The following is a 12,307-nucleotide window of genomic DNA, read 5'->3' as shown; positions in this document are numbered from 1 at the left end:
ATTGGGGGCATTTGCACTGGGCCATGTGCGCAGGCAGCCATGGTGGGAGTCTGCAGGAATGAGGCGGGCAGATTTCTCTGTAGGTGGATCATTCAGGTGGTTTTCTCAAGGATTGGCTTGAGAGGCAAGACTGGAGCCAGGGAGATGGGTCGGGCGCTTGCAGGGAGCCAGCCAGAGATGGCATGTCGGGCAGGAATGGAGAGGTGGGGGTGGGGCACGTACCCTGGAGAGGGAGGAGCCAGCTTTCTGTGTGATTTGGATCTGTGAGCCTGCCTGACTTGTGGGTCGTCCAGGCGGAAATGCTCAACAGAAAATAAAAGGATGCCTGTGTACAAACTGGAATCACAGATGGGTTACATGATTTATTAACGGCTTGCAATGTAAACGTCAAAACAGTAAGAGTAGTCGAATCCACTGCAGACTATTCTTCTATTCTTGGCTTAGGGACAGTCTTTCTGAGAAGCAGGACGTGAGTGAGGGAAGGGAAAGACCAGACATGGTGTGGCCAAAGTCACCTAGGCGAAGTTACGGACAGGAATATCCTGGCATATGCCTATGTATTCATATCCTATGTGTATGTGGTCCTGTAAAACAGAAAAAGGCAGATCCCCTAACAGGATGAGAAATGCAACTGGCTGAGAAACATGAAAAGATGTTTCAAGTCACTGATAATTAAGGAAATGCACATGAAAGCTGTGTGAGACTCTGGATCCAGACACAGCGCTGGCTCTGTAGGAGGAGCATGCTGAGAGTGGCTTCAGCGGCACATCATTGCCTGAAGGCCACTGGTTGCAGACGAGTTGTTCCAGTAGACATTTCCGGCAGTCCTTCTAATTGTACTGATTATAAGGAAATTTAGTGCACTCTAGGTTTGAAGCAAATACAATGAAGCTATTTAAACTAATAGTTCTGTCTTCCTTAAAAAAAAATCCTTTACCATAATGTTTACAAACTAAATAATTTGGCCTTGGGCTTTTGCTGAAACACAGTGATGACCACCATTTTGCAAGAGGAAATGGGGTTTTTATTAAAAAGATCCAGCACCCTTATCATAAGGAGATGTGCGCACTTGATTATTGGTCTTCTGGTAGAAGTTCTTGTTTTTCTTGACACTCAGAGCTGTTTGCTTTTTTTTTTTTTTTTTTTTTTTTTGGAGACAGCGTCTTGCTCTGTTGTCAGGCTGGAGTGGTGTGGTGTTGGCTCACTGCAACCTCCAACTCCCTGGTTCAAGGGATTCTCCTGCCTTAGTCTCCCGAGTAGCTGGGATTACAGGCATGCGCCACCGTGTGCAGCTAATTTTTTTGTATTTTTAATAGAGACAGGGTTTCACTTTGTTGGCCAAGCTGGTCTTGATCTTCTGACCTCATGATCCGCCTGCATTGGCCTCGCAAAGTGCTGGGATTACAGGTGCGAGCCACCGTGCCCAGCCTCAGAGCTGTTTTCTTGATTTACAGGCTAAATGGGCATGCTTACCTTTGCCTGTTGTTTCATCATTTCCAAAACAAATGAAGAAACAGTGCATCTTGGCTAGGAACCATCTGTTGATATGCTTTGCTGCTGATGGGGTGTGCTGGGAGGTGGGAAATGTTAATGTAATTATTGTGCTTAGATAATTATGTCCGCTTTGGGTCCTGCAGTGGTGCTCTAAGGAGCAGATTCTGTTTCTAGCGACAGTGGACTTGTCCACACCTCAGAGCTAAGGCAGTGGGAGACCTTGAATTGGACCCCAGCAGACTGGCTGCCTGTACTACCTCACAAATGAAGATAAAATGTGTTTCTTTTTGAAAGTGACATTTATTACGTTAATTTTTAAAATGATAAAACTAATACCTGCTCTTTAAAAAAATTTTTAAACAGCACAAAAGGGGTTAAATGACAAGTAGAAGTTCCGTTCCCCCGAATTGACTTGAATCTAGTGTGTTATTTTTCTTTTATTTTTTTTAGAGGTGGGGTTTCACCGTATTGGCCAGGCTGGTCTTGAACTCCTGACCTTGTGATCTGCCCACCTCGCCTCCCAAAGTGCTGGGATTACAGTTGTGAGCCACCGTGCCCAGGCTTTTTTTTTTTTTAGATGGAGTCTTTTTTTTTTTAAATTTTTTTCTACCCCCTCACCCCCTGCCCTAGATGGAGTCTTGCTCTGTTGCCAGGCTGGAGTGCACTGGCACTATCTCGGCTCACTGCAGCCTCTGCCTCCTGGGCTCAAGCAGTTTTCCTGCCTTAGCCTCCCAAGTAGCTGGGACAACAGGCAAATGCCACCACGCCCAGCTAATTTTTGTATTTTTGGTAGAGGCGGGGTTTCATCATGTTGGCCAGGATGGTCTTGATCTCTTGACCTTGTGATCCACCCACCTTGGCCTGTACTGGGATTACAGGCATGAGCCCCTGCACCCGGCTCATGTGTGATTTTTCTAGAAGTACTAAAAGCATGTTCACCGGTATATGTACGCAAGTATAAAATATGTGGCATACAGCCCTTTCAAATATTTTTAGGTTACAGACATTTATTTCTGATATGTTTTGAATAATCAGTTAGTTTTTTTAAGGATTCTCAGTCACTTAGTGTAAATCATCCACTTTTCATAAACCAAAAATCGTTTTTCTTCCTCAAAATGTAATTAGAGAGGCAATGCCAATTCTTGTTTGTTATGTTGTAGAAGTAATTACATGAGCATGATCTTTGGAAAACATCTATTTCTAAGCCAGTTTCTCTTTATTTTTTTTTAAATCTACAGGCAAAATAATGTTTTTATTAGTCTCTACATTATTTAGTTTTAATAGGATGAAGATCTAAGCACAATAATTACATTACCATTTAGTACTGATTTTTTTTTCAGAATTTTAATTTTAAATAATTATTTACAGTGGATTTAAGAAACAAACTGAGCTGGGCATGGTAGCTCATGCCTGTAATCCCAGCACTTTGGGAGGCTGAGGTGGGAGGATCGCTTGAGCCCAGAAGATAGAGCCCAGTTAAAGACCAGCCTGGGCAACATAGAGAGACCTTGTCTCTACAAAAAAATAAAAAGATTCACTGGCTGCCGTGGCGCACCCCTGTGGTCCCAACACTTTGGGAAGCTGAGGCGAGAGGACCGCTTGAGCCCAGGAGATAGAGGCTGCAGTGAGCTGTGATTGTGCCCTTGCATTCTAGCCCCGGTGACAACATGAGACCCTGCCTCTTAAAAATGCATATATAAGAAAGATAAAGAAATGAACTGTCTGATGTCAGGCAAGCTGCCCTTCAACAACCCCGCCCTGGGGTGCTTAAGGATTAGCCAGAGTGAGGATGGAGCAAGCATGTGTGCCTGAGTGTGTGTGCCTGTGTGCTCATCATGCCCTTGGCGGTGTCTCTTGGGAAGGGCCCTGAGGGAAGATCTGGTGAAACATCGTTGCCCCGCCAGGTGGAGCTGCAGCTCCGGGTGTCCCGGTGGGCGTGGAGCTTGTGGCAGATGGTGCTCTGAGAGGAGGGACCTGTGTGTCCCCCTCCCTTGGATCAGTGACAGACTCACAGAGAGTTGCAGGTTTGAGTGGTAGGTTTGTCTGTTGTTTCAGGAGGTAGGCTGCCATTTTAAACCAGGGCTTGCAGGGTCCATGTGGGCAGGTCCCCATGGTTTCTGATGGGAATGCTGCATCACACTGGGCTCCTTGTCAGTCTCAGACCACGTTGTCAGTGACGAATGCTGGGGCACAGGAAATGTGGCCTATAGCATCCGGCTAATGTCTGTAAGCACAATGCCTTTGCAGCAAATTCCATCGTTGATGCGTGTTTCATAGAAAATAACTATCAAAATACCTAGGTGATAGCGGTTGGTGTTCCTAGGCTGAAGGGAAGTGCTGATGGCAGGTTTTAAAGTTTGCCTTTCCAGTTTTCTTCAGAGCTGAAAGCATTTCCTAAGAAAAGATGGTGTGCTGATTTTATTTCAGAACCCCTCAGGTTTTCTTTTTTTTTTTTTTTTTTTTTTTTTAATAAAGATAGGGTTTCACCCCGATGGCCAGGCTGGTCTTGAACTCCCGACCTCAGGTGATCCACCCACCTCGGCCTCCCAGAGTGCTATGATCACAGGTGTGAGCCACTGCGTCCGGCCTTTTTTTTTTCTTTTTTGAGATGGCGTCTCACTGTGTCACCAGGCTGGAGTGCAGTGACGTGATCTTGGCTCACTGCAACTTCTGCCTCTTGGGTTCAAGTGATTCTCATGCCTCCGCCTCCCAAGTAGCTGGGACTGCAGACGCCTGCTACCACACCAGGCTAATTTTTGTAGTTTAGAGACAGGATTTCACCGTACTGGCCAGGCTGCTCTCGAACTCCTGACCTCAAGTGATCAGACCACCCACCTCGGCCTCTCACATTGCTGGGATTACAGGCGTGAGCCACTGTGCCAGCCTAGACCATTTAGTTTTGTCCTGTTTTCAGCCTTGTATGAGGATTTTTCAACCATGTTCTCTAGATTGTTACTAGATTAGTACAGACATTCTGAATAGTAAAGACTCAAATGATAATGGGGAATAGGACTAAAATCCATTTTTTACCAAAACATTCAAGAAAAAAATGATCCTGTATATTTTCATGTCTACCATATAATATAAATTATACACTGTAAGAGGTAAAGGATATTAAAGGAGAAACCTAGTATAATTTAAGAAGAATCTTATCTAATTTTTTTTTTTGAGATGGAGTCTCACTCTGTCACTCAGGCTGGAGTACAGTGATGCAGTCTCGGCTCCCTGCAACCTCTGCCTCCTGGGTTCAAGTGATTCTCATGCCTCAGCCTCCTGAGTAGCTGGGACTACAAGCATACACCACCACACCCGGCTGATTTTTGTATTTTTAGTAGAGTCGGGGTTTTACCATGTTGCCCAGGCTGGTATCGAACTTCTGACCTCAGGTGATCCACGTGCCTCAGCCTCCCAAAGTGCTGGGATTACAGGCATGAGCCACCACACCTGGCCTTATCTAATTTTAAAACCCTGCTAAGATGTATATATTTGTAAAAAAACTTAAGCCATAGGTTTGAAACCAAAGTTTGCAGTCTAAACAGATTGCCTCTACTTTTCTGTGTTTGTGAGCTTGTAAACTCTCTTGGCCATGAACGAACACAAGATAAAAGGGAGAGACTTTGTCTGGGTGACATGCAAGGCTGTGCTCTCTCTCCCCCAAAGATGGTGCTCCTGGCTGCCATCTGCTAAGGTGTGTGCTTTTCTAGTTTCAAAGGCTCTCTGCCCATCTATCCTACAGAAGCCATCTCTTAGCAGAACCAGCAGGGACTTTCCCACCGTCACCTCTGTGGATACCTGTGCTGAGCCAACCAGCCTGAGAACCCACGCCTAGGGCTTTCTGCGGCCCAGCTCCTATCTTGGCTTCCTGTACAAAGCTTCGTACCAGTTAGTCTGTCTCCCTCCACCAGGCCAGGGACACATATTCATGCGGAACACAGCTCTGACAAGGTCATGCCAGGCGTGACATTCAGGGCAGTCAGGAAGGGACTGGATGCAGCAGGCAGGAGCGTTACGCCGACGGGCCTTTGTGACACATCTATGCAGAATGTCAATTTCAGATTCTTTCCAGGTTTTTCTGATGCCGTTGAAAACATCCTTGATCCATTTTTCACTTACTGTGTGATTACTGATAAGATTATAAGTGCAAAAAAACATCTCCCTTGAGTCTCTCAGACAGGCAGACTGAGGCAGCTTCCCCTTCACATAGGAAGGCTCTAATGTTACATTTTGGCTTTAATTAGCAGCAGTGTAATGGAAACTGGGAATGCTGTTGTGGAAATGCTAAGTACTCTGGCTGTTGGCAGAGCTGGTCTTAGAACTGCCCTGTTGCCTGTAGATGTGCAGGGATGGGGGCTCTCGCTTGCTGGCTGGGTCCCAGCTGTGGGACTTATCGGTAGACCTTTGCCTTTCATTTAGGGCAGGGTAACTGAATCTTTTGTCTCAGGAATTGCACATCCAGAAGAAAAATAACTTTTTTTTTTTTTTTAAATTTAAAACATTGGCCATATCGCTTTACTCTCAAAATAATTGCAGCTGACGCCTGAGTGCTTGTCATCTGTCAGGCATTGCCTGATGTGCATGGTTTCATTTAATCCTTTTTTTTTACTTTATTTCATTTTATTTTATCTTATAATTTAATGCTTGGATTTTAAAGGACTAAGGATGGAATTTAAAATCTTCCTAATGCATGTTGTAGTCTGTTAGGGGAGAAGGAGGAAGGAGGGAGTGAATGAGACTGCAGGGTTGGGGAGGGGAGTTGGGGAACTCTGGGAGCCTTTCACCAGGCAGCAGGCCTTTGGCGCACATGGGAGAGCCCGGAGCACCTGCTCAGGAACCCGGGGCACATGATCACAGCCTCTGCAGCTGCTGCCACTGCCTCACAAGTTTCTGCTTGGCGTGAGCTTGGCCTTCAGTGCTTGTTGGGGTGGGGTTATTTTCTAGGCTGAGAGATAATGGCCAGAACATTTCCCTAGATCCTAGATAGGTGTCATTAGGCCGGGACTGGATCAGGGTAAATAAGGTGCCCTGTTTCCTCATTTCAGAGTTTTAGGAAATAAAGAAAATGATAGATTCTGCATGTTTTATACATAGATGCATTTCACCAGGGAACATAAAATTCACGTGTTATAAAAGTGAAATCAGAATGATGAAGACAGATTAAGGGTCTGTAATCACAGACTCTCCAATCTGTATTCCCTCAGCACCTGCTGAACCTGGAGTGTGACCTCTCTTTTCCTCACCATCCCTGACTTCCTTTCTTTCCTTTTCTGTGGCCTGGCTGCCCTTAATGGCCTTATTCCTAAATTAGCCTAACATCTGAGCAGGAGTGAGCATCCATAGCACTATTGAGTTAGCCCAGTGTCCCCTATCCAGAGTGGGAGTGGGAGTGGGCATCTGTAGTACTACTGAGTTAGCCCAGTGTTCCCACATCCAGGGCGGGAGCAGCAGTGGGCATTCACTGAGCCCCACATAGGGTTATTGCTTAGCAGAGCAGGCAGAGCCCATTGTTGTATTGCTGCTAGGTGGGGCTGGGTTCTGCAGAGACTGCCAGCCAGGCCTGTGCACCTCAGCAGCCCAGGCGTGGAGGGTAGGTGGAGGGCAGAGACCAGTGGAGCGAGCAACCTAGATTGGATCCTGGCCAAGGCCTTGCTCCTGTGCCATGCTCCTCTGCGTGTGTGGTTGAATCTAGGTTTAGGTGTTGTTTAAAATAGGAAGAGAAGTGAGAAAGACAGTTAAACAGGTAGCGAATATTATTTGGATTAAGCGATCATAGTTTTATTTGCAAAAAGACGTTGACGTGTAAGCTTATAGAATGCCAAGTAAGAATGAATTGTACTTGCTGAACCTGTGTTCTGGGTCGGTGCTGAGCTGGGTGTCCCTGAACTGAAGAATTTTGAAACGTGTTTAAAAAAGCAGGAGTTTTGTCATACCTGCCGATACTTATAGATGCAGTACAATTTTTACATATAAACTGTGGTCTTTATTTATTTATTTATTTTGAGATGGAGTCTTGCTCTGTTGCCCAGGCTGGAGTGCAGTGGCACGATTTTGGTTCACTGCAGCCTCCGCCTCCTGGGTTCAAGCGATTCTGCTGCCTTAGCCTCCTGAGTAGCTGGGATTACAGGTGCCCACCACCATCCTGGCTAATTTTTGTATTTTTAGTAGAGACAGAGTTTCACAGTATTGGTCAAGGTGGTCTCAAACTCCTGACCTTATGATCTGGCCACCTTGGCCTCCCAAAGTGCTAGGATTACAGGCCAGTCAACAGTGGTCTTTATTTCTATGGTACTTCATTTCAAAGAAAGTCATATGAATTAAAGTACTTTTGGTTTGATTTCTGGAGTTCAGTCATTTGTACAAAAGTATCTTTTGTCCAGGACGTTCTTTATTTTTAATTATATCTTCCTCAGATAGTTCAGCAACCAATTATGATTCACATTGCTACTATGAGGATTTTTTAAAATTTCAGGGTATGTGCTTGTGAATATTTTTAGCTGGAGGAAAGTTGTGAGTCATTCCAAATAAATCATAGATGACAACCTGAGAAACAATATACTGAACACTTTTTTTTTTTTTTTTTTTTAAAGATGGGGTTTCACCATGATGGCCAGGCTGGTCTTGAACTCCTGACCTCAGGTGATCCACCCATCTCGGCCTCCCAAAGTGCTAGGATTACAGGCTTGAGCCACCAGGCCCGGCTATACTGAACACTTTCTAACCTAAAAAATAATCTGTTTTCTTGTAAGGAAAAGTGTAAATAGTACCTTAAGCTTTTTGATTATTCATCCTGCAGTTTCTTTTCTGATTCTGGGATGCTTGTGAGAACTTCAGCATCTAGGAACGTGTGCACTGCTGCTTGGCCATAGAGTAGCAGGTAGTTCTATTTTAGTTAATAAAAACTTGTTTCAGAAGACTGAGAACATTTTGACACCGTGAGGATTTCAAAAGACATCTTGAAAAGAGTTCTGAATTTCTTTCAATGTTTCTTGGAAAGTGCTTCTGGTTTCACTAGTCAGTCAGTTGAGGGTTTCACCAGTCCTTTTTCAGGATACGCCAGGGGAGTAGATATTATAGAAGTGCCCCAGGCTTGTAACTATGGAAATACTGTTTCCTCTCTTCAAAAAGTAAAAACACTACTGCTGGCCGTATTTCCTTAGAGCATTGATGGTGACCTGGGTTCAGTCGCAGGTAGGCGGCTCAGGTTGACTAAGACAGGACTGCCCTGGATTTGTGCCCATTAAACACTCTGCATTTCTTTCCCACCTTCTGCAGTATGGTTTGAAGTGTTGAACATGGATTTTTCTCGGCTTCACATGTACAGTCCTCCCCAGTGTGTGCCGGAGAACACGGGCTACACGTATGCGCTCAGGTGAGTGTGCGCCTGCACGTGACGTCCTGGCCTTGCAATACCCACTTGCTTTTGCTGTGGCATGGAACATCACAGGAACTTGATAGTACACCGACTACATGTGGTATTTTGAAGGTGAAAGGAAAAGATTTATCTTATGGCTTTAAGAGCTTGTTTTGGTTTCCAAATTTGTTTATCCTGGTGACTGTGGTTAGTCATCACAAGTGGCTTGATGGCTTCGACCCCACCCAGGTGGTTTTGATCTTGAGAAGTCTCTGGTTATAGCTAGTGTTTGATGTCTATCAATGGCTTGGTATTTTTAAGTTAACAGAAATAACCTGGAATATTACTTGCCATTTGAAAGGAAGCATCTCCTCGAACACTATTGAAGCTCAGGGTTTCAAGAACACGACTTTTGTCTGAGGCTGAGTTTTCTGCTTTTATTCGTATTCTGATCCACTGAAGTGAGACTTTTGAGTCTGAAGACTTGCTGCCGTGCCTCTCATGTTTTCAGTTTACCACATAGAAAGGGTGACTGAAATGAAGCTTGCATTTCATGAAATTATGTGTTAGTGCCAAAGGAAAATATACAACTAGACAGGCCAGGATTTGATCAGCAGGTTGAAAAACTTGTGTACCCAAGCAGATGTTTAAGGCACCAGAAAAATGCTTGTGTAATTTTTTCAGTGGCTTATCTTTTTTTTTTTTTTTTTTTTCTTGGAGACAGAGTCTTACTCTGTCACCCAGGCTGGAGTGCAGAGGTGCAGTCTTGGTTCATTGCAACCTCCGCCTCCCAGATTGAAGCAATTCTCCAGCCTGAGCTTCTGGAGTAGCTGGGATTACAGATGTGCGCCACCACGCCTGGTAGTTCTTGTATTTTTAGTAGAGACAGGGTTTCACCATGTTGGCCAGGCTGGTCTCAAACTCCCAACTTCAAGTGATCCTCCGGACTCAGCCTCTCAAAGTGCTGGGATCACAGACATGAACCACCGTGCCCAACCTCAGTGTCTTATCTTCTAAAGGGTGAAAATGTAATTGAAAATTAGAAAATATTTTGAGAAAAATACTTCTTACCAGGATTAGTCAGCTCTTCAATTTGATGATTGAGTTTTTAATTCACAATTCTAGGTCACATCATACTTCCATAGCAACACATTCTGTTTTGTAAGAGTCCTGTAGCGGTTAGAACAGAATGGGTGGGACAGCTCGGGGGAGACTGCTCCATCCTCCAGACTGTGCAGTATGGAACATGATTCCTACTCATTTATTTTTGCTTTTCTGACCTATTTTAAATAGTGTTTTAAAAATGCCTATATCTAGCCGGGCGCGGTGGCTCAAGCCTGTAATCCCAGCACTTTGGGAGGCCGAGGCGGGTGGATCACGAGGCCAAGAGATTGAGACCATCCTGGTCAACATGGTGAAACCCCGTCTCTACTAAAACTACAAAAAATTAGCTGGGCATGGTGGTGCGTGCCAATAATCCCAGCGACTCAGGAGGCTGGGGCAGGAGAATTGCCTGAACCCAGGAGACAGAGGTTGCGGTGAGCCGAGATCGCGCCATTGCACTCCAGCCTGGGTAACATGAGTGAAACTCCGTCTCAAAGAAAAAAAAAAAAAAAATGCCTATATCTGACCAGGCACAATGGCTCATGCGTGTTATCCCAGCACTTTGAGGGACTATCATGAGGTCAGGAGTTCAAGACCAGCCTGACCAATATGGTGAAACCCCGTCTCTACTAAAAATACAAAAATTGTCCGGGCATGGTGGTACATGCTTGTAGTCCCAGCTACTCGGGAGGCTGAAGCAGGAGAATTGCTTGAACCGGGAAGCAGATTGCACCACTGCACTCCAGCTTGGATGAGAGAGGGAGATTCCATCTCCAAAAAATAAATAAAATTTGTTTTGTCTTCTGGAAAATGACAAACTATGCTGGTTGACAGAACAGTGACAAGCCCACTTGCTGGCCACTGGCTTCGACAATGATGCATGCAGGTCTCTGCTCCCACCCAGCACTGTGGAGCCTCCACGACCAGTGCCTCAGCTCACAAGAGTTCCTCAGCCACTATATTGCTGCACCAGTGGCCTGGCACGCTCCCCTCCAGGGTAGGGTGGGCCCCAACACTTTCTCTCACGTTCCCCTGAAACTCCACTGGACTATTTAAAGCCAGTCTCTAAAAGATGGTGATATATTTTAAATAACCCAAATACCAGTATCATCCCAGCAATTTAAAAGGGCTTCTTAATATATTTAGTCAGTGTTCCAGTATCCCAGATCCTTGAATTTTCTTTTTCACAATTAATTTTTTTTAAATGAACTTAAACAGGATATTCATAGTACATTGGATGATTTCTCTCTTAAGTCTCAATCTGTAGTTCTTGTAAGCTGGTAGGTAAGTCTGGAAGTCTGGTCATCTTTTGGTTTGTTAATTTATTGGCGTGACTCTGTGACAGATGGAATGTAGCTTCCTGTCACCATCCTGAGTCTGTGCTGTCTGGCGTGTCTCCTCTGGTAGCGTTGAGGCTGATTGATGTTGTCAGCTCGACCCACCCACAGTAAAATCCAGCCATTGGCGATGGTTGCCTTGAGCTTCAGGATCAGAGGATGTTTTCCGGAGCCCTTGAACCTGATGTGCTGCTGCCCATGCAAGGGCACCGGAGATGTGAGGGTCTTAACGTCCAGCCTCTCATGGAAGTATTGGCTGTGGAAGCCGGAAGAGAGAGTTTCCAGAAGGAGGGACTTGTCAGCAAAGGCAGATGCTGCTGGACAGTCAGGAAGATGGGGTGAATCAGCCCTGGAGGCCGCAAGTCCTGGCAGAAGCCACTTCAGAGCGTCCACCGGGCAAGAAGCCAGTGGAGCTGGTGCTCCAACCAGTCGGCTGCTGGGGGAGGTGGAGAGGTGTGGCTTTGAGTGGAATTTGTTTTTTACCATGGGGTGAGCCAAGGGTGTGTCTAGATGCTGGTGGTCAGGAGCCAGTAGAGAGAAGCTGAAGATATAGGAGAACAAGGAAGGGCCTCCTACAGAGAGAGAATAGGGCGGGAGAAACTCCATCCAGAGCACACAGGCTTGGCTCGGGACTCCTCTTCCCATCGCAGCAGGCAGGAAGGGTCCTCAGGGTAGAACATGAGTAAATATATGAGTGCATGCATAGGAAGAGGTTGATTTTGTGGAATTGGCTCACGCCGATGGAGGCTGGCAAGGCCCAAGATCTTCAGGTTGAGTTGGCAAGGGGAGACTCCGAGCAGCCTATGGTGTAAGTTCCAGTCCAAGTCCAGGGGCCCAATACCCAAGAGAACAACTGTATAGTTCCAGTTTGAAGGTGAGCTGGCTCAAGGCCCTGGAAAAGCTGATGTTTAGGTTTGAGTCTGAAGGCAGGAAGTAGCTGGTGTTCCCACTTCAGGTTGTCCCACAGGAGGACCTCCTTCTTAACAAAAGCCTTCCTGTTCTGTCCAGGCCTTCAGTGGATTGG

At 45.6% G+C, this 12,307-nt stretch overlaps 1 protein-coding gene across 22 annotated transcripts in view; it reads left to right on the top strand.

Moving 5' to 3' along the window:
• SUN1 (Sad1 and UNC84 domain containing 1) overlaps positions 1–12,307 on the top strand; it is a 58,885-nt gene that overhangs the window by 7,392 nt on the left and 39,186 nt on the right. For 20 of the 22 annotated variants that reach the window (XM_032259906.1, XM_032259903.1, XM_032259904.1 and 17 more), the window contains exon 2: positions 8,764–8,860. The exons of the other annotated variants lie outside the window; for them this stretch is intronic. In XM_032259906.1, the coding sequence (XP_032115797.1) occupies positions 8,784–8,860 (77 nt within the window). In that variant the 5' untranslated portion in view covers positions 8,764–8,783. The remainder of the gene's footprint in view (positions 1–8,763; positions 8,861–12,307) is intronic. 22 annotated transcript variants of the gene reach the window in all.

The sequence above is a fragment of the Sapajus apella genome, unplaced genomic scaffold (genome assembly GCF_009761245.1).
Source record: "Sapajus apella isolate SASKATOON/1434 unplaced genomic scaffold, GSC_monkey_1.0 scaffold112, whole genome shotgun sequence".
Taxonomy (NCBI): Eukaryota; Metazoa; Chordata; class Mammalia; order Primates; family Cebidae; genus Sapajus; species Sapajus apella.
The sequence above is the reverse complement of the archived record's forward strand: the minus strand, read 5'-3'. Positions and strand labels throughout refer to the sequence as shown.